We start from the raw sequence: 22,184 nt of genomic DNA, 5'->3' as shown, positions 1-22,184 counted from the left end.
GGGTTGAGACTGAAGAAGGGTCTCGACCCGAAACGTCACCAATTCCTTCTCTCCAGAGATGCTGCCTGACCTGCTGAGTGTCTATCTTCGGTGTAAACCAGCATCTGCAGTTCCTTATTACACATGGCTGTAGGCCTCACAGACAATAGACAATAGGTGCAGGAGGAGGCCATTCGGCCCTTCGAGCCTGTACGCACCGCCAATCAATGTGATCATGGCTGATCATTCTCAATCAGTACCCCGTTCCTGCCTTCTCCCCATACCCCCTGACTCCGCTATCTTTAAGAGCTCTATCCAGCTCTCTCTTGAATGCATTCAGAGAATTGGCCTCCACTGCCTTCTGAGGCAGAGAATTCCACAGATTCACAACTCTCTGACTGAAAAAGTTTTTCCTCATCTCAGTTCTAAATGGCCTACCCCTTATTCTTAAACTGTGGCCCCTTGTTCTGGACTCCCCCAACATTGGGAACATGTTTCCTGCCTCTAACGTGTCCAACCCCCTAATAATCTTATACGTTTCGATAAGATCTCTTCTCATCCTTCTAAATTCCAGTGTATACAAGCCTAGTCCCGCCATTCCAGAAATTAACCTAGTAAACCTACGCTGCACGCCCTCAATAGCAAGAATCTCAGGACAAACAGTTTCACAGCACATGTCTGAAGAGAAGCAGACAGATGCAATGGAGAAGATGAATAAAGAGCAAAGCGGTAGGGCGGCACAGTGGCACAACAGCAGAGTTGCTGCCCCACGGCTCCAGAGTCCCGGGTGTGATCTTGACTACGGGTGCTGTCTGGCCAGAGTTTGTACCTTCTCCCCGTGACCACCAGGTACAAACTCCGTAAACCTCCATTAAACTTTCCCGCTCTCACCGTATAACTATTGCCTTTAGTGTTGGACACTTTAACCCTGGGGAAAAGGTGATCTAAATGTCAGAACCTGACATCAAGAGGGATATGGATCATTTAAAGGCAGATGAGATAACATATTGCGTACAGTTTTGGTCTCCTCATCTGAGGAAAGACATTCTTGCCATAGAGGGAGTACAGAGAAGGTTCACCAGATTGATCCCTGGGATGGCAGGACTTTCATATGAAGAAAGACTGGATAGACTCGGCTTGTACTCACTGGAATTTAGAAGATTGAGGAGGGATCTTATAGAAACTTACAAAATTCTTAAGGGGTTGGACAGGCTAGACGCGGGAAGATTGTTCCTGATGTTGGGGAAGTCCAGAATAAGGGGTCACAGTTTAAGGATAAGGGGGAAGTCTTTTAGGACCGAGATGAGAAAGTTTTTTTTCACACAGAGTGGTGAATCTGTGGAATTCTCTGCCACAGAAGGTAGTTGAGGCCAGTTCGTTGGCTATATTTAAGAGGGAGTTAGTTGTGGCCCTTGTGGCTAAAGGGATCAGGGGGTATGGAGAGAAGGCAGGTACGGGATACTGAGTTGAATGATCAGCCATGATCATATTGAATGGCGGTGCGTACAGGCTCGAAGGGCCGAATGGCCTACTCCTGCACCTATTTTCTATGTTTCTATACAATGAGCGTTTGTTGGCACTGGGCCTGCACTCGCTGTAGTTTAGAGGGATGAGGGGGGACCTCATTGAAACGTACAGAATAGTGAGCGGCCTGGATAGAGTGGATGTGGAGAGGATGTTTCCACTGGTGGGAGAGTCTAGGACCAGAGGGCACAGCCTCAGAATTAAAGGAAGTTCCTTTAAGAAAGAGATGAGGAGGAATTTCTTTAGTCAGAGGGTGGTGAAATTCTTTGCCACAGACGGCTGTGGAGGCCACAAGTCAGTGGACGTATTTAAGGCAGAGATAGACAGATTGTTGATCAGTGCGGGTGTCAGGGGTTATGGGGCGAAAGCAGGAGGATGGGGTTAGGAGGGAGAGATAGATCAGCGATGCTTGATTGGCGGAGCAGACTTGATGGGCCGAATGGCCTAGTTGTGCTCCGATCAAGTATGGCCTTATGAGAGCAGTTTAACGAGGCTTGATGAAGGGCCCATCCTGTGCCGTGTCATTCTGTGCTCCGTGAACCCACAGGAGTGGCTGAAGATGGGAAGGGTCTAGCGATTCACTCACCCATTGCTGGGGCTCCTGGTGTAGGCGGCTGGTTGGGTTTCATCTCCGGCAAAGAAGGTCGCTTTGCATCCATGAGGAAGTGATTGAAGAACGAAACTTCCTTTTTAACCTCCTCAATCTTCTCACTGTGTTTGTTGAAGATGTGTTTCCGCACAAACTCGGGGCCCTGCGCACAAAGGTCAGATCACAGTGAAACACAGTGCTTTCCTCAGCCCACCTCATGCTCGGCCACCATAGAAACATAGACAATAGGTGCAGGAGGAGGCCATTAGTCCCATCGAGCCAGCACCGCCATTCATTGTGATCATGGCTGATCATCCACAATCAGTAACCCGTGCCTGCCTTCTCCCCATATCCCTTGATTCCACTCGCCCCCAGAGCTCCATCTAACTCTCTCTTAAACTCATCCAGTGAATTGGCCTCCACTGCCCTCTGTGGCAGAGAATTCCACAAATTCACAACTCTCTGGGTGAAAAAGTTTCTTCTTACCTCAGTTTTAAATGACCTCCCCTTTATTCTAAGACTGTGGCTTCTGGACTCCCCCAACATTGGGAACATTTTACCTGCATCTAGCCTGCATCCTTTTATAATTTTATACGTTTCTATAAGATCCCCTCTCATCCTTCTAATCTACAGTGAATACAAGCCCAGTCTTTCCAATCTTTCCTCATATGACAGTCCCGCCATCCCAGGGATTAACCTGGTGAACCTACTACGCTGCACTGCCTCAATAGCAAGGACGTCCTGCCTCAAAGTAGGAGATCAAAACTACACACAATACTCCAGGTATGGTCTCACCAGGGCCGTATACAACTGCAGAAGGACCTCTTTCCTCCTGTGGTCATTGGGCTCCCTGTACAGTCTGTTCCCTGTACACTGTGGACAGCTCGATTCTAATCATCTCCGCTGACTGGATGGCACGCAACAGAAAGCCTTTCACTGTACCTCGGTACACGTGGCCATAATAAACTAAGCAAGCCAGCACCAAGGTCATGGGCAATTAGTTTAGTTTAGAGATACAGGGCGGAAGCAGGCCCTTCGGCCCATCGAGTCCGCGCCGACCAGCGATCCCCGCACATTAACACTACCCTTCACACACTGGGGACAGTTTACAACGACACCAAGCCAATTAACCCCCAAACCCACAGTCTGTGTGGGCGGCACGGTGGCGCAGCGGTAGAGTTGCTGCCTTACAGCGAATGTCAGCGCCGGAGACTCAGGTTCGATCCTGACTACGGGCGCCGTCTGTACGGAGTTTGCACGTTCTCCCCGTGACCTGCGTGGGTTTTCTCCGAGATCTTCGGTTTCCTCCCACACTCCAAAGACGTGCGGGTAATTAGGTTAATTGACTGGGTAAATTTAAAAATTGTCCCTAGTGTGTGTAGGATAGTGTTAGTGTGCGGGGATCGCTGGGCGGCGCGGACCCGGTGGGCCGAAGGGCCTGTTTCCGCGCTGTATCTCTAAATTTTAAATATATAAGTCTAAGAAACCAGAAATACCCGGAGAAAACCCACGCAGGTCACGGGGAGAACGTGCAAACTCCGTGCAGGCAGCACCCGTGGTCGGGATGGAACCCGGGTCTCTGGCGCTGTGAGACGGCAGCTCTACCCGCTGTGCCACCGTTGTAAATAGAGTGGGAAGGGATGAGAGGGGAGGTGAAAGTCAGGCCATCACACAAGGGACGCAGTCTCACCTTGAACTTCTTGCCACTCAGGGGACACAGCCACTTGTCCTTGGCCAGCTCCTGCGTATTGGCCACGATGAACTTCTCCACCTCCTGCTCCGGGTCCTTCTTCCCCATCTTTGTCGCGTCTTCCTCAGAGAGACTTTCCCTCACACTGAAGAGAGGCGTCAGCTTCTCCTCAAACATCTTCTGCCACTCGACCACTGAGCGGAAACAAGGGGAGAGTTAATAACAGATCCTTGCGGCCGGAAGCCTGCCCTGTATTGGGTCTAACCTGCCCTGTATTGGGACTAACCTGCCCTGTATTGGGTCTAACCTGCCCTGTATTGGGTCCAACCTGCCCTGTGTTGGGTCTAACCTGCCCTGTATTGGGACTAACCTGCCCTGTATTGGGACTAACCTGCCCTGTATTGGGTCTAACCTGCCCTGTATTGGGTCTAACCTGCCCTGTATTGGGTCCAGGTGGCCCTGTATTGGGTCTAACCTGCCCTGTATTGGGTCTAACTTGCCCTGTATTGGGACTAACCTGCCCTGTATTGGGACTAACCTGCCCTGTATTGGGTCTAACCTGCCCTGTATTGGGTCTAACTTGCCCTGTATTGGGACTAACCTGCCCTGTATTGGGACTAACCTGCCCTGTATTGGGTCTAACCTGCCCTGTATTGGGTCTAACCTGCCCTGTATTGGGTCCAGGTGGCCCTGTATTGGGTCTAACCTGCCCTGTATTGGGTCCAACCTGCCCTGTGTTGGGTCTAACCTGCCCTGTATTGGGTCTAACCTGCCCTGTATTGGGACTAACCTGCCCTGTATTGGGTCCAACCTGCCCTGTATTAGGTCTAACCTGCCCTGTATTGGGTCCAGGTGGCCCTGTATTGGGACTAACCTGCCCTGTATTGGGTCCAGGTGGCCCTGTATTGGGTCTAACCTGCCCTGTATTGGGTCTAACCTGCCCTGTATTGGGACTAACCTGCCCTGTATTGGTCCAGGTGGCCCTGTATTGGGTCTAACCTGCCCTGTATTGGGTCTAACCTGCCCTGTATTGGGTCTAACTTGCCCTGTATTGGGACTAACCTGCCCTGTATTGGGTCTAACCTGCCCTGTATTGGGTCTAACCTGCCCTGTATTGGGTCTAACCTGCCCTGTATTGGGTCTAACCTGCCCTGTATTGGGTCCAACCTGCCCTGTATTGGGACTAACCTGCCCTGTATTGGGTCCAACCTGCCCTCTATTCCATTCAAATGGCCAAGGACTGAGGCATACATAGACACTGATGCACAAGAATCTTTAACTTTGGAGATGCAGCACAGAAACAGGCCGTTTGACCCACCGAATCTACGTCAATTAGTACAGGTGTCAGGGGTTATGGGGAGAAGGCAGGAGAATGGGGTTCGGAGGGAGAGATAGATCAGCCATGATTAAATGGCGGAATAAATGGTGGAGCCATGATTAAATGGCGGCACGGTGGCGCAGCGGTAGAGTTGCTTCCTTACAGCGAATGCAGCGCCGGAGACTCAGGTTTGATCCTGACTACGGGCGCTGTCTGTACGGAGTTTGTACGTTCTCGCCGTGACCTGTGTGGGCTTTCTCCGAGATCTTCGGTTTTCCTCCCACACTCCAAAGGCGTACAGGTATGTAGGTTAATTGACTGGGTAAAATGTAAAAAATTGTCCCTAGTGGGTGTAGGATAGTGTTAGTGTGCGGGGATCGCTGGTCGGCACGGACTCGGTGGGCCGAAGGGCCTGTTTCCGCACTGTATCTCTAAAAAAAAAATCTAGACTTGATGGGCCGAGTGGCCTAATACTACTCCTATTCATTATGACCTTCTGACCAGTGACCGCCCAGTGTCTATCCTAAACATCAGGGACAATTTACAATGATAACCAAAACCAATGAACCGACAATCCTGCATGTCTTTGGAGTGTGGGAGGAAACCGGAGCGCCTGGAGAAAACCCTCGTGGTTACAGGGAGCACGTACAAACTCCGTACAGACAGTGCCTGTGGTCAGGATCATAGAAAGAGAAAATAGGTGCAGGAGGAGGCCATTTGGCCCTTCGAGCCAGCACCGTCATTCACTGTGAGCATGGCTGATCATCTACAATCAGTAACCCGTGCCTGCCTTCTCCTCATATCCCTTGATTCCACTAGCCCCAAGAGCTCTATCTAACTCTCTTTTAAATTCATCCAGTGAATTGGCCTCCACTGCCCTCTGTGGCAGAGAATTCCACAAATTCACAAATCATATATATACAGCCGGAAACAGGCCTTTTCGGCGCACCAAGTCCGTGCCGCCCAGCGATCCCCGTACATTAACGTACATAGGTGCAGGAGGAGGCCATTCGGCCCTTCGAGCCAGCACCGCCATTCAATGTGATCATGGCTGATCATTGTCAATCAGTACCCCGTTCCTGCCTTCTCCCCATACCCCCTGACTCCGCTATCCTTAAGAGCTCTATCTTATCTAAGAGCTCTATCTAAGAGCTCCCCTTTATACCCGGGTGTCAGGTGCTGTTACCCGCTGTGCCACCGTGCAGCCCCGAACCTACATCAAAGCACCCACCCACCCACCAACCCTCGCCACAAGTAGACAATAGACGACAGGCGCAGGAGTAGGCCACTCGGCCCTTCACCACAGCAGGTGAGTCCAGTCGCTGGGCATCGATCTGCAGCAGTACCTTCGTGCTGAGAGACGCGGTTCGGGGGCAGCGGGCCACGGACGTGCACGATCCCACAACGGTTGGGCATCTCGTCCTCGTTTGGGTATTCGCAGGTGTTGTAGTAATCGATGGAATGTACGATGCGAAGGTAAAGCAGCAGTTTATCCAGAACCTGTGCAGGAAGATGGGGGTCACAAAGGGTCAGTCCACGCACAAAGTGCCGGAGAAACTCAGCGGGTCGGTCGGGCAGCATCTCCGGAGAGAAGGGATGGGTGACGTTTCACAGAGTGCTGGAGTAACTCAGTGGGTCGGTCGGGCAGCATCTGTGGAAAACGTGGATAAGTGACGTTTCACAGAGTGCTGGTGTAACTCAGCGGGTCAGGCAGCATCTGCGAAGAACATGGATAGGTGACGTTTCACAGAGTGCTGGAGTAACTCAGCGGGTCAGGCAGCATCTGTGGAGAACATGGATAGGTGACGTTTCACAGAGTGCTGGAGTAACTCAGCGGATCGGTCGGGCAGCATCTCCGGAGAGAAGGGATGGGCGATGTTTTGGGTCCAGACCTTTCTTCACACTGGTGTCAGGGGAGTGGGCGGTATAGAGATAAAGTGTAGTCGGAGATGGTAAGACTACATTTTATCTCCGTACAGTCCTACTGTCTCCGACTACATTTTAACGCAGTACCGCCCTCCCCCCACCGTGTGGCGCCCCCCCTACCGCCCCCCCCCCCCCCCCACAGTGCGGCCCTCCCTCCCTCACCCCCCCCCCCCCCACCACAGTGAGGCCCTCCCTCCCTCACCCCCGCCCCCTCCCACAGACAGACACAAAGTGCTGGAGTAACTCAGCGGGACAGGCAGCATCTCTGGAGAGAAGGAATGGGTGATGTTACGCCAGCTTTTTGTGTCTATCTTGGGTTTAAACCAGCATCTGCAGTTCCTTCCTACACTATAGAAGAGTTAATAGACAATAGGTGCAGGAGGAGGCCATTCAGCCCTTCGAGCCTGTACGCACCGCCATTCAATGTGATCACGGCTGATCATTCTCAATCAGTACCCCGTTCCTGCCTTCTCCCCATACCCCCTGACTCCGCTATCTTTAAGAGCTCTATCCAGCTCTCTCTTGAATGCATTCAGAGAATTGGCCTCCACTGCCTTCGGAGGCAGAGAATTCCACAGGCTGCAGCCTACCGGGCGGGGTCAGAGAGCTGTCGGCTGCTCGCACTGTGCTGGGTCACTGTAACGCTGCGCACACGCACATACGCACACACACGCACGCACGCACACACACACGTGCGCGCACACACACACACACACACACACACACACACACACTGGTCCTGTAGGTTCTGTGCCTGTTCACCGATCACGCACCTTAACCAGCTTCTCGTCCCGCTCGATGTTGACCTCGGGGTTCCCCTCCTTCGGCCCGTCGTCGGGCGTGTCCGTGGGGTTTCCCAGCAGCTCCTCTTCCTCCGCGCTCACCTCCTCGATCAGGTAGTCCGTGATGTTTTTGAGGATGGGGTTCTGCGAAGACAGGCTCTGTGGAAACAAGGGCAAACTGCTCGTAAGCGAGAGGGGACGGTGACCGGCCCACACGCCCCGGCCCACACGCCCCGGCCCACACGCCCCGGCCCACACGCCCCGGCCGCAGCGGAGGTCAAGTCAAGTCAAGTCAATTTTATTTGTATAGCACATTTAAAAACAACCCACGTTGACCAAAGTGCTGTCCATCTGACTAGGTACTAAGGAAAAAAATGAAACATACAGTAGCACACAAACATATCAGCACATACAAAACAGTTCACAGCGCCTCCTCAATGAGCCTCAAACGCTAGGGAGTAGAAATAGGTTTTGAGCTTGGACTTAAAGGAGTCGATGGAGGGGGCAGTTCTGATGGGGAGAGGGATGCTGTTCCACAGTCTAGGAGCTGCAACCGCAAAAGCGCGGTCACCCCTGAGCTTAAGCCTAGACCCCGGGATAGTGAGTAGCCCCAAGTCGGCCGATCTGAGGGACCTGGAGTTAGAGAGGGGGGTTAGAAGATTTTTGATGTAGGGGGGGGAATGTCCATTTAGGGCTTTATATGTGAATAGGAGGAGCTTGAAGTTGATTCTGTACCGTACAGGGAGCCAGTGGAGAGAGGCCAGAATCGGGGTGATGTGGTCCCTTTTACGGGTACCCGTCAGGAGTCTCGCTGCGGCGTTTTGGACCAGTTGCAGGCGGGACAGGGAAGACTGGCTGATCCCAGTGTATAGGGAGTTGCAGTAGTCTAGGCGGGAGGAAATGAAAGCGTGAATGATTTTTTCAGTGTCGTCGAATTGGAGGAAAGGTTTGATTTTAGCTATGGTGGGCAAAGCCCCCATCCCCCCCCACCCCGCCCACCCCACGCCGATGCAGGGGAGGTTTGGGCCCCACTTCTCCACTTGGTGCTAAACTGTAGCCTGTGACTCTACTGACCTCGACTCTGCCATCGTCGTTCATGGACTCCGATGACCAGAGCTGCGAGCGGTCGTCCAGCGAGTGGATGAGTTTGGCGGCCAGCTTGATGTCGTTGCGGACGATCTGCTTGTGCTGGGTAATGCCATTGATGCTGCGCACTCGCCTGGCCAGGTCACGGTTCACCACTGGGCTCAGCTCGCAGTCCCTCAGCTGCAGGGGGGAGGGGAGAGAGCACAGGCTGAGCTCACACGCAGAACATCACGGCGGGCCATTCGCCAGCCCCACCGTCACCCGCCACGCCAAACCCACACACCCCCCTCGTCTCCCCACACCGCTCCCCCCATCATCACCCGCCACGCCAAACCCACACACCCCCCTCGAATCCCCACACCGCTCCCCCCATCATCACTCGCCACGCCAAACCCACACACCCCCCTCGTCTCCCCACACCGCTCCCCCATCATCACCCGCCACACCAAACCCACACACCCCCCTCGTCTCCCCACACCGCTCCCTCCATCATCACCCGCCACACCAAACCCACACACCCCCCTCGTCTCCCCACACCGCTCCCCCCATCATCACTCGCCACGCCAAACCCACACACCCCCCTCGTCTCCCCACACCGCTCCCTCCATCATCACCCGCCACGCCAAACCCACACACCCCCCTCGTCTCCCCACACCGCTCCCTCCATCATCACCCGCCACACCAAACCCACACACCCCCCTCGTCTCCCCACACCGCTCCCTCCATCATCACCCGCCACACCAAACCCACACACCCCCCTCGAATCCCCACACTGCTCCCCCCATCATCACTCGCCACGCCAAAGCCACACACCCCCCTCGAATCCCCACACCGCTCCCTCCATCATCACCCGCCACGCCAAACCCACACACCCCCCTCGTCTCCCCACACCTCTCCCTCCATCCTCTACAAACAGAGACAACAGGCGCAGGAGTAGGCCATTCCACACACTGTTGTCAGGGGACTGTACAACATATCAACAGGCCCTTCAGCCCACAATATCTGTGCCAAACTTGATGTCAAGTTAAACTAATCTCCTCTATATCCATCCATTCCCTGCAAACATATCCATTTAGAAGCATAGAATAGTTCCTTTATTGTCATTGTAACATGAGCCATGTACAACGAAATTGTAAAATGTCAGCCAGTCAGTGCACCATTCAAACATTTCTAAAAGCTAACGATACATACAAGGTAAAATATTTTAAAAAAGATAAACAACTAAAATAAATATCATGAAAATAGCACGCATAAACACCCAACCCTACATCCTTCTGTCGATTTCACAGTCTCTTATTATGTATCGCCCCTGCGTTCCTTGGCGGCTACATTTAGTGCCTTTATAGCAGTGGGGTAAAAACTATTTTAAAGTCTGTTTGTCCTTGTCCTTGTAGATCTGTACCGTCTGCCTGACGGTAACAGTTCAAACAGGGAGTGTCCGGGGTGGGAAATGTCCTTTATAATACTCTGGGATTTTTTGATGCAGCGGGAACTGTGTAAGTCCTCCAAGGTAAGTAGAGGGCAGCCGACAATCCTCTGGGCGTTGTCAATGGCCCTCTGGAGCGCTTTCCTCTGAGCCGCTGTGCAGCTGGTGTACCATACGCATACACAGTATGTTAGGATGCTCTCAATGTAGCACCGATAAAAGGACAACAGCAGTCTCTGAGTGATGTTATTCTTCCTGAGCACCCTCAGGAAGTGCAGTCTCTGCTGGACCTTTTTCAGCAGCGCAGAGGTGTTCACGCCAGAGGTGCAGGAGGAGGCCATTCAGCCCTTCGAGCCAGCACTGCCATTCACTGTGATCACGTGAGGAACGTGGATGTTTTACGTTAAATGTTATTTGATGTGGCTGCACGTCTTGTTGCTTTTCACTTATAGGTGTCCTATACCTGTTTCTGTTTCTGTTTGCCGCTGCACAACTGGGCTATCTCGTGCGGGTTTCGCTCGCGTGGGAACTGGTTGCTAAAGGGTTATTTAGATTTTTATGTGGGCAGGTTTGGTGAGATGATCCATGTCCAAGTTGTCGAGCTGTGACTTGAAGAGATGACAAGGTTGGTGCACATCTGGTGGAATCGGGAAGGATGTTCCACTCTGGGATCGTCAGTCCTTGGATACAGTGACTTTAGGCAGCTATTTTTGTTTGCTCCAATTCTAGTGTAAATGATGTGACCCGAGGACTGTCTTGTAAACAGGACACGATGGCACAGATCAACACCCTCTAAACGCATCTCCATTCACCAAACAGTTGTGAATCTGTGGAATTCTCTGCCTCAGAAGGCAGTGGAGGCCAATTCTCTGGATGCATTCAAGAGAGAGCTAGATAGAGCTCTTAAGGATAGCGGAGTCAGGGGGTATGGGGAGAAGGCAGGAACGGGGTACTGATTGAGAATGATCAGCCATGATCACATTGAATGGCGGTGCGTACAGGATCGAAGGGCCAAATGGCACCTTCTACACTACACCTCTACACCATCTACACCTCACGCTGCCTCAGCAAGGCCAGCACCTATTGTCTATTGTCTAAAACACGCTTGACTCTATCCAGGCCTTTCACTATTCGGTAGGTTTCAATGATATCTCCCCCCCCTCCATCCTTCTCAACTCCAGTGAGTGCAGGCCCAGAGTGGTCAACCGTTCACCAGGGACGGTATCCGAGGCAGGAGGAGAAATGTGGACTGCATTCGAGGGGGTCAACATCTGCAGGAAATAGCAAATGTTGTTCCCTCGTTCAAAATGGGGAATAAAGTCAAACTCAATAACTAACCAGCCGGACAGCTACATTTGTAGCGTAGCAAAGCTGTTAAAGAGGATGATTAATAGACATTCAGAGGGAAATGGATTAATTAAGGCAAACCAGCATGGTTTTGTTCAGAGCATGGGTTGAGCCAGTGTGATGAAGTAACTAATAAAGTTGATATGAGGTAATGAGGTTGATGTGATGCATGGATTTCTAAAAGGCTTTTTGTAAAGGTATTGCAGTAACAGGCTTATTGGCAAAGTTGAAGTGCGTGGATAAAAGGGAGATTAATAGCGTGGGCATGAAGATGGCTAATTAACTGACAGCAGGAGGTCATGGTGAATGGTACTTTCCCCAGGCTCGAGGAAGGTGAATAGTTGCGCTCCAGAGACTGGTGTGAGGGAACATTGTTTTAAATTCAAATCCGTATTAATCACCCAAGCTTGGAAGTCATAACTAGGACCGCCACCAAATGGGGAACGGTCCTGAGCTCCCATCTGCCTCGTTGGAGACCTTTGGACTGTCTTTAATCAGACTTTATCTTGCACCGAACGTTATACCTTTATCATTCCATTGACTCCATCTACACCTCACGCTGCCTCGGCAAGGCCAGCAGCATCATCAAAAGAGGAGTCGCACCCCGGCCACTCCCTCTTCTCCCCTCTCCCATCAAGCAAAAGGTACAGAAGTGTGAAAACGCACACCTCCAGATTCAGGGACAGTTTCTTCCCAGCTGTTATCAGACAACTGAACCATCCTCTCACCAACTAGAGAGCGGTCCTGACCTATCTACCTCATTGGAGACTTATTATCTGAATGGTGGCCGATTAGGAGAAGGGGAGATGCAACGTGACCTGGGTGTCGTGGTACACCAGTCATTGAAAGTAGGCGTGCAGGTGCAGCAGGCAGTGAAGAAAGCCAATGGTATGTTGGCATTCATAGCGAGGGGATTTGAGTATAGGAGCAGGGAGGTTCTGCTGCAGGTGTACAGGGCATTGGTGAGACCGCACCTGGAGTATTGTGTACAGTTTTGGTCTCCTAATCTGAGGAAAGACATTCTTGCCATAGCGGGAGTACAGAGAAGGTTCACCAGATTCATTCCTGGGATGGCAGGACTTTCATATGAAGAAAGACTGGATAGACTCGGCTTGTACTCGCTGGAATTTAGAAGATTGAGGGGGGATCTTATAGAAACTTACAAAATTCTGAAGGGGTTGGACAGGCTAGATGCAGGAAGATTGTTCCCGATGTTGGGGAAGTCCAGAACAAGGGGGTCACAGTTTAAGGATAAGGGGGAAGTCTTTTAGGACCGAGATGAGAATGTTTTTTTTCACACAGAGAGTGATGAATCTGTGGAATTCTCTGCCACAGAAGGTAGTTGAGGCCAGTTCATTGGCTATAGTTAAGAGGGAGTTAGATGTGGCCCTTGTGGCTAAAGGGATCAGGGGGTATGGAGAGAAGGCAGGTACGGGATACTGAGTTGGATGATCAGCCATGATCATATTGAATGGCGGTGCGTACAGGCTCGAAGGGCCGAATGGCCTCCTCCTGCACCTATTTTCTATGTTTCTATGAGACCTTTGGACTATCTTTAATCAGACATTGCCTTGCACTGAACGTTATGCCCTTCATCCATGATACATAATCATGTATGGTATTTTCACTGACTGGGCCAGCACGCAACAAAAATCTTGTCACTGTGCCTCGGTAAACGTGACCATAAACTAAACCCAACTAAAACGTGGCCCTAATGTGAACTAGAAACAGAATGATGGTAAACCACTGATGGGTGTAAACAGGCTGGCAGGGCGGGCAACTGCCTGGCAGATGAAGTTTAATGCACAGAAATGTGAAGTAATACTGGGAGGAATAGGCAAGACAATGCAGAATAAAGGATACTGTTGCCAAAGGGGAGCAAAAGCGGGGAGCCCTGTGTATAAATACAAACCTGCAAATATTTGAAAGCGCGGAAACAGGCCCTTCGGCCCACCGAGTCCACACCACCTAGCGATCACTCCTACCCCAGTTCTATCTTGTGCATAGAAACATAGAAAATAGGTGCAGGAGTAGGCCATTCGGCCCTTCAAGCCTGCACCGCCATTCAATATGATCATGGCTGATCATCCAACTCAGTATCCCGTACCTGCCTTCTCTCCATACCCCCTGATCCCTTTAGCCACAAGGGCCACATCTAACTCCCTCTTAAATATAGCCAATGAACTGGCCTCAACTACCTTCTGCGGCAGAGAATTCCACAGACTCACCACTCTCTGTGTGAAGAAATGTTTTCTCATCTCGGTCCTAAAAGACTTCCCCCTTATCCTTAAGCTGTGACCCCTGGTTCTGGACTTCCCCAACATCGGGAACAATCTTCCCGCATCTAGCCTCTCCAACCCCTTAAGAATTTTATATGTTTCAATAAGATCCCCCCTCAGTCTTCTAAATTCCAGCGAGTACAAGCCTAGTCTATCCAGTCTTTCTTCATATGAAAGTCCTGCCATCCCAGGGACCAATCTGGTGCACTAGGGACAATTTACAGAAGCCAATTAACCTACAAACCTGCACGTCTTTGGAGTGTGGAGGGAAACCGGAGCACCCGGAGAAAACCCACGTGGTCACAGGGAGAACGTACAGACCCCGTATCGCCGGTCAGGATCGAACCCTGGAGTCTGGCGCTGCAAGGCAGCAACTCTGCCACTACACCACTCTGCTGCCCGAAAACATTATAACATTTCCACTTAAAACTCTCAGGTCCCGTTAACTTACTCGGATATTCTGGAGATTCCAACAGATTTCCTTGATGTTGACGCCGCGATCAAAGGTGACCCAAGCTCTGCGGAAAAACCTAACAGAGAATGACATTGAAATCTTTCAGCCAGCACCAAAGTAATCTGGCACGGTCGTCAGTGAAGACAGGCACAAAATGCTGGAGGAACGCAGCGGGTCGGGCAGCATCTCTGGGGAGAAGGAATGGGTGACGTTTCGGGACGAGACCCTTCTTCAGATTGATCCGCCAGTCACGACCCGAAACGTCACCCCTTCCTTCTCCCCAGAGATGCTGCCTGTCCTGCTGAGTTACTCCAGCATTTTGTGTCCGTCTATTGAATTATGGTGAAGACAGACACTAAATGTTGGAGTAACTCAGTGGGACAGGCAGCATCTCTGGGGAGAAAGAATGGGTGACGTTTTGGGCCGAGATCCTTCTTAGAAACATAGAAACATAGAAAATAGGTGCAGGAGTAGGCCATTCGGCCCTTCGAGACTGCACCGCCATTCAATATGATCATGGCTGATCATTCAGCTCAGTAGCCTGTACCTGCCTTCTCTCCATACCCCCTGATCCCTCTAGCAAAAAGGGCCACATCTAACTCCCTCTTAAATATAGCCAATGAACTGGCCTCAACTACCTTCTGTGGCAGAGAATTCCACAGACTCACCACTCTCTGTGTGAAGAAATGTTTTCTCATCTCGGTCCTAAAAGACTTCCCCCTTATCCTTAAGCTGTGACCCCTGGTTCTGGACTCCCCCAACATCGGGAACAATCTTCCCGCATCTAGCCTCTCCAACCCCTTAAGAATTTTATATGTTTCTATAAGATCCCCCCTCAGTCTTCTAAATTCCAGCGAGTACAAGCCCAGTCTATCTAGTCTTTCCTCATATGTAAGTCCCGCCATCCCAGGGATCAATCTGGTGAACCTTCTCTGTACTCCCTCTAAGGCAAGAACGTCTTTCCTCAGGTTAGGAGACCAAAACTGCACACAATACTCCAGGTGCGGTCTCACCAAGGCCCTGTACAACTGCAGCAGAACCTCCCTGCTCCTAAACTCAAATCCTCTTGCTATGAATGCCAACATACCATTCGCTTTCTTCACTGCCTGCTGCACCTGCATGCTTGCTTTCAATGACTGGTGTACCACGACACCCAGGTCACGTTGCATCTCCCCTTCTCCCAGTCGGTCACCATTCAGGTAATACTCTGCTTTCCTGTTCTTGCCGCCAAAGTCAGTCACGACCCGAAACGTCACCCATTCTTTCTCCCTAGAGATCCTGTGTGTCCCGCTGAGTTACTCCAGCATTTTGTGTCTATCTTCGGTTTAAACCAGCATCTGCAGTTCCTTCCTCCACAGTCTTCAGTGATAAGAGACACAAAAAGCTGGAGTAACTCAGTGGGTCAGACAGTCCTATGCCTCTGGTGAGAAGCCTTCAGCAGACTACTCCACCCAGTGGAACACAGCAGCAGTGCGACCACTCGACACTCACTGAGGGCTCGCCGATCGCTTCGCTCAACACCTCTGCTCAGTCCGTCTCAACCAACCTGATCTCCCGGTGGCTCAGCACTTCAGACCCCCCCTCCCACTTCCAATCTGACCATTCTGTCCCGGGCCTCCTCCATTGTCAGAGAGAGGCCCAGCGCAAATTGGGGGAACAGCACCTCATATTTCGCTTGGGTAGCGGCAAGACAGGTAGCTGTCTTGGGTACGGGGATCGCTGGGCGGCACGGACTTGGTGGGCCGAAAAGGCCTGTTTCCGGCTGTATATATATATATATGATATGATATGAACATTGACTTCTCTAACTTCAGGTAGTCCCTGCTTTCCCGCTCTCTCCATCCCTCCCCCTTCCCAGTTCTCCCACTGTCTTCCCGTCTCCGACTACATCCTATCTTTGTCCACCCCCCTCCCCTGACATCAGTCTGAAGAAGGGTCTCGACCCGAAACGTCACCCATTCCTTCCCTCCCGAGATGCTGCCTGACCCGCTGAGTTACTCCAGCATTTTGTGTCTACCTTCGATTTAAACCAGCATCTGCAGTTTTCTTTTCCCAGCACACTGTAATGCTTGTACTTGCTGTGACTGCACGCCTTTGATTTAGTTTAGTGTAGTTTAGAGATACAGCTCGGGAACAGGCCCTTCGGCCCACCGAGTCTGTACCGACCCGCGATCCCCGCACATTAACACTGTCCTAAACACTAGTCAAGTCAATTAATCTACAAACCCGCTCGTCTTTGAAGTGTGGGAGGAAACCGAAGATCTCGGAGGAAACCCACGCAGGTCACGGGGAGAATGCACAGACTCCGTACAGACAGCACCCGTGGTCGGGATGGAACCCGGGTCGCTGGCGCTGTAAGGTAGCAACTCTACCCGCTGTGCCACCGTGCTATAACCCCCCCCTGATGACCTCCCTTAACAGATAATTTTACGCTCACCTGCGCTCTGGCTGTGGATCAGATAACGCCACTCTCATGAAGCCTGGGAAACGTTTGCAAAGCTGCGTGGGTGGAAAACAAGGCGTGTTATACTTTCAAACATGCGTGGCACACGAGAAGCAAGCCCGGCCAGTGGAGCAGTGAGGGAGCGGAGGACGGGTTTCCAGGCTGGGATGTGGCTTGCAATTGTGTTCACACTGAGGTACAGCTTCACTCCCTCCACTCTTCCACCTTTGTGTGTGACCTCAGCATGGGGGGGTTGCCAACTATCTCACTCCCAAATACGGGACAAGGCGACGTCACCGCCCCGCGCCCCACGTGACCTCACCCAGCCAGCGGCCACGTGCTCCCGCACTCCGCCAATGGCGGCCGCCCGGGTTGGGAGGCGGGTTGCCACGCAACCTCCGTTAGGCGGCGCCCGGAGCTAAAATGTCGGAAACCTAGTGTCGGGACACACAGCGCCCCCGGGCCTAATACGAGATAAGGGGGGGGTCAAACCAATTTTCGACCCGAAACGTCACCCATTCCTTCTCTCCAGAGATGCTGCCTGACCCACTGAGTTACTCCAGCATTTTGTGTCCACCTTGGATTTTTCCCAGCATCTGCAGTGTTTTTCCCACAGTAACAAGGGCAGGTTCCAGAGCCAGGGGTCTCTCCCCCACAGCTGGGTACAGTAACAAGGGCAGGGTCCAGAGCCAGGGGTCTCTCCCCCACAGCTGGGTACAGTAACAAGGGCAGGGTCCAGAGCCAGGGGTCTCTCCTACACAGCTGGGTACAGTAACAAGGGCAGGGTCCAGAGCCAGGGGTCTCTCCCCCACAGCTGGGTACAGTAACAAGGGCAGGGTCCAGAGCCAGGGGTCTCTCCTACACAGCTGGGTACAGTAACAAGGGCAGGGTCCAGAGCCAGGGGTCTCCCACACAGCTGGGTACAGTAACAAGGGCAGGGTCCAGAGCCGGGGGGGGGGGTCTCTCCCACACAGCTGGGTACAGTAACAAGGGCAGGGTCCAGATCTGGGGGTCTCTCTCACAGCTGGGTACAGTAACAAGGGCAGGGTCCAGAGCCAGGGGTCTCTCTCCCCCACAGCTGGGTACAGTAACAAGGGCAGGGTCCAGATCTGGGGGTCTCTCCCACAGCTGGGTACAGTAACAAGGGCAGGTTCCATAGTCAGGGGGTCTCCTACACAGCTGGGTACAGTAACAAGGGCAGGGTCCAGAGCCAGGGGTCTCTCTCCCCCACAGCTGGGTACAGTAACAAGGGCAGGGTCCAGATCTGGGGGTCTCCCCCACAGCTGGGTACAGTAACAAGGGCAGGTTCCAGAGCCAGGGGTCTCTCCCACAGCAGGGTACAGTAACAAGGGCAGGGTCCAGAGTCGGGGGGGTCTCTCCCACAGCTGGGTACAGTAACAAGGGCAGGGTCCAGAGCCAGGGGTCTCTCTCCCACAGCTGGGTACAGTAACAAGGGCAGGGTCCAGAGCCGGGGTCTCCTACACAGCTGGGTACAGTAACAAGGGCAGGGTCCAGAGCCAGGGGGGGGGGTCTCTCCCACAGCTGGGTACAGTAACAAGGGCAGGTCTCTGAGCCAGGGGTCTCTCTCTCCTACAGCTGGGTACAGTAACAAGGGCAGGGTCCAGAGCCGGGGGTCTCTCTCTCCCACAGCTGGGTACAGTAACAAGGGCAGGGTCCAGAGCCAGGGGTCTCTCCCACAGCTGGGTACAGTAACAAGGGCAGGGTCCAGAGACAGGGGTCTCTCTCCTACAGCTGGGTACAGTAACAAGGGCAGGGTCCAGAGACAGGGGTCTCTCTCCTACAGCTGGGTACAGTAACAAGGACTGGGTCCAGAGCCAGGGGTCTCTCTCCTACAGCTGGGTACAGTAACAAGGGCAGGTTCCTGAGCCAGGGGTCCCTCCCACAGCTGGGTACAGGAACAAGGACTGGGTCCAGAGACGGGGTCTCCTACACAGCTGGGTACAGTAACAAGGGCAGGTTCCTGAGCCAGGGGTCTCTCCCACAGCTGGGTACAGTAACAAGGGCTGGGTCCAGAGACGGGGTCTCCTACACAGCTGGGTACAGTAACAAGGGCAGGTCTCTGAGCCGGGGGTCTCTCCCACAGCTGGGTACAGTAACAAGGGCAGGTTCCTGAGCCGGCCGTCTCTCACCGATATGATCTCAGCCTTTGAGATATTGGGAGCGATGCTCCTCATAAACAGCGAGCAGGTTTTGTGCAATGGCCGGGGTTTGGGAGTCACATCCGTCTCCGTCTCCTTCTTCTCCTCCTTCTTCTCCTCCTTCTCCTTCTTCTCCTCCTTGGGCTTTTCTTTCTGTTTCTCTTCCTCCTTCTTCTCTTGCTTCGGCTCTTCTGTAACGCGTTAAAAACAAAAAAAAGATCATTTGTGGCAGATCTCCTTCGTTCCCCCCTGACTATCCCGGAGATTTGGGGGGCAACGCAGCGGGTAGAGCTGCTGCCTGACAGCACCAGAGATGCTGCCTCACAGCAAAGAGGTCCTTCTGCAGTTGTACAGGGCCCTAGTGAGACCGCACCTGGAGTACTGTGTGCAGTTGTACAGGGCCCTAGTGAGACCGCACCTGGAGTACTGTGTGCAGTTGTACAGGGCCCTAGTGAGACCGCACCTGGAGTACTGTGTGCAGTTGTACAGGGCCCTAGTGAGACCGCACCTGGAGTACTGTGTGCAGTTGTACAGGGCCCTGGTGAGACCGCACCTGGAGTACTGTGTGCAGTTGTACAGGGCCCTAGTGAGACCGCACCTGGAGTACTGTGTGCAGTTTTGGTCTCCAAATTTGAGGAAGGATATTCTTGCTATTGAGGGCGTGCAGCGTGGGTTTACCAGGTTAATTCCCGGAATGGCGGGACTATCATATGTTGAAAGACTGGAGCGACTAGGCTTGTATACACTGGAATTTAGAAGGATGAGAGGGGATCTTATGGAAACGTATAAGATTATTAAGGGGTTGGACACGTTAGAGGCAGGAAACATGTTCCCAATGTTGGGGGAGTCCAGAACAAGGGGCCACAGTTTAAGAATAAGGGGTCGGCCATTTAGAACTGAGATGAGTAAAAACTTTTTCAGTCAGAGAGTGGTGAATCTGTGGAATTCTCTGCCTCAGAAGGCAGTGGAGGCCAATTCCCTGAATGCATTCAAGAGAGAGCTGGATAGAGCTCTTAAGGATAGCGGAGTCAGGGGGTATGGGGAGAAGGCAGGAACGGGGTACTGATTGAGAATGATCAGCCATGATCACATTGAATGGCGGTGCTGGCTCGAAGGATCGAATGGCCTCCTCCTGCACCTATTGTCTATTGTGGAGCTGCTGCCTCACAGCGCCAGAGCTGCTGCCTCACATCGCCAGAGACCCGGGTTCGATCCCGACTGCGGGCGCTGTCTGTACAGAGTTTGTACGTTCTCCCCGTGACCTGCGTGGGTTTTCTCTGAGTGCTCCGGTTTCCTCCCACACTCCAAAGACGTACAGGTTTGTGGGGTAATTGGCTTCTGCAAGTTGTAAATTGGTGCGTGGGATAATGTTAGCGTACGTGGTGATCGCTGGTCGGCGCGGACACGGTGGGCACACGACCCGTATCTCTAAAGTCTAAAGCCTCTGTCACTGTGTACGCGGGCTAAACGCCAGGTCAGGGGTTCAAATGTCACGAGAGGGCCGGACAACAGAGAGAGGCCACAGTGGACTAGGGCTGGACAAAGGGGAACATACCTTCTTTTGGCGTCTTCTCTTCATCTTCATTTTGCTTCACTGTGTGAAGATAAAGACCACGTGAAAAATCAGTTCAAACAACAACCGGCGTTAAGAACATCAGGTGGGACTGGACAGTGACAGAGGCAGCGAGGGGTGGGGGGGACACGCAGGGTCTATTGCTCGGGGAACATTGTGCTGCTGCATTTCTCTTCGGCCCTCACAGCTGCAGATAGAATTTTTGGCGCCATTAAAACGTTACAGCGTGGCGCAGCGGGTAGAGCTGCTGCCTGACAGCACTTGCAATAGACAATAGGTGCAGGAGGAGGCCCTTCGAGCCTGTACGCACCGTCATTCAATGTGATCACAGCTGATCATCCACAATCAATACCCCCCGTTCCTGCCCTCTCCCCGTACCCCCTGACTCCGCTCTCATTAAGAGCTCTATCTAAGATCTCTATGCAGCGCTGGAGACCCGGGTTCCATCCCGACTATTGGTGCCGTCTGTACGGAGTTTGTACGTTCCCCCCGTGACCTGCGTGGGTTTTCTCCGAGATCTTCGGTTTCCTCCCACGCTCCAAAGACATGCAGGTTTGTAGGTTAATTGGCTTCGTGTAAGTGTAAAGAAAAAAACAATTCCCGCTAGTGTGTGTAGGATAGTGTTAGTGTGCGGGGATTGCTGGTCGGTGTGTGTGTGTGTGTTAGTGTGCGGGGATTGCTGGTCGGTGTGTGTGTGTGTGTGTCAGTGTGCGGGGATCGCTGGTCGGTGTGTGTGTGTGTGTGTGTGTGTGGGATAGTGTTAGTGTGCGGGGATCGCTGGTCGGTGTGTGTGTGGGATAGTGTTAGTGTGCAGGGATCGCTGGTCGGTGTGTGTGTGTGTGTGTGTGTTAGTGTGCGGGGATCGCTGGTCGGTGTGTGTGTGGGATAGTGTTAGTGTGCGGGGATCGCTGGTCGGTGTGTGTGTGTGTGTGTGTGTGTTAGTGTGTGGGGATCGCTGGTCGGTGTGTGTGTGTGTGTGTGGGATAGTGTTAGTGTGCGGGGATCGCTGGTCGGTGTGTGTGTGTGTGGGATAGTGTTAGTGTGCGGGGATCGCTGGTCGGTGTGTGTGGGATAGTGTTAGTGTGCGGGGATCGCTGGTCGGTGTGTGTGTGTGTGTGTGTGTTAGTGTGCGGGGATCGCTGGTCGGTGTGTGTGTGTGTGTGGGATAGTGTTAGTGTGCGGGGATCGCTGGTCGGTGTGTGTGTGTGTGTGTGTGTGTGTGTGTGTGTGTGTGTGGGATAGTGTTAGTGTGCGGGGATCGCTGGTCGGTGTGTGTGTGGGATAGTGTTAGTGTGCGGGGATCGCTGGTCGGTGTGTGTGTGTGTGGGATAGTGTTAGTGTGCGGGGATCGCTGGTCGGTGTGTGTGTGTGTGTGTGTGTGTGTGTGTGTGTGTGTGTGTGTGTGTGTGTTAGTGTGCAGGGATCGCTGGTCGGTGTGTGTGTGTAGGATAGTGTTAGTGTGCGGGGATCGCTGGTCGGTGTGTGTGTGGGATAGTGTTAGTGTGCGGGGATCGCTGGTCGGTGTGTGTGTGTGTGGGATAGTGTTAGTGTGCGGGGATCGCTGGTCGGTGTGTGTGTGTGTGGGATAGTGTTAGTGTGCGGGGATGGC

The 22,184-nt window shown here is 52.7% G+C and overlaps 1 protein-coding gene across 3 annotated transcripts in view; it reads right to left on the bottom strand.

The window, feature by feature from the left end:
• srrt (serrate RNA effector molecule homolog (Arabidopsis)) overlaps nt 1–22,184 on the bottom strand; it is a 62,623-nt gene that overhangs the window by 5,055 nt on the left and 35,384 nt on the right. For all 3 annotated transcript variants that reach the window (XM_078427758.1, XM_078427759.1, XM_078427760.1), the window contains 9 exons: nt 20,558–20,596; nt 18,994–19,193; nt 16,838–16,899; nt 14,398–14,476; nt 8,883–9,074; nt 7,800–7,967; nt 6,447–6,600; nt 3,783–3,976; nt 2,090–2,255 (listed from right to left, as the gene is read on the bottom strand). In XM_078427758.1, coding sequence (XP_078283884.1) covers nt 2,090–2,255; nt 3,783–3,976; nt 6,447–6,600; nt 7,800–7,967; nt 8,883–9,074; nt 14,398–14,476; nt 16,838–16,899; nt 18,994–19,193; nt 20,558–20,596 — 1,254 coding nt within the window. The remainder of the gene's footprint in view (nt 1–2,089; nt 2,256–3,782; nt 3,977–6,446; nt 6,601–7,799; nt 7,968–8,882; nt 9,075–14,397; nt 14,477–16,837; nt 16,900–18,993; nt 19,194–20,557; nt 20,597–22,184) is intronic.

The sequence above is a fragment of the Rhinoraja longicauda genome, chromosome 34 (genome assembly GCF_053455715.1).
Source record: "Rhinoraja longicauda isolate Sanriku21f chromosome 34, sRhiLon1.1, whole genome shotgun sequence".
NCBI classification, from domain to species: Eukaryota; Metazoa; Chordata; class Chondrichthyes; order Rajiformes; family Arhynchobatidae; genus Rhinoraja; species Rhinoraja longicauda.
The sequence above is the reverse complement of the archived record's forward strand: the minus strand, read 5'-3'. Positions and strand labels throughout refer to the sequence as shown.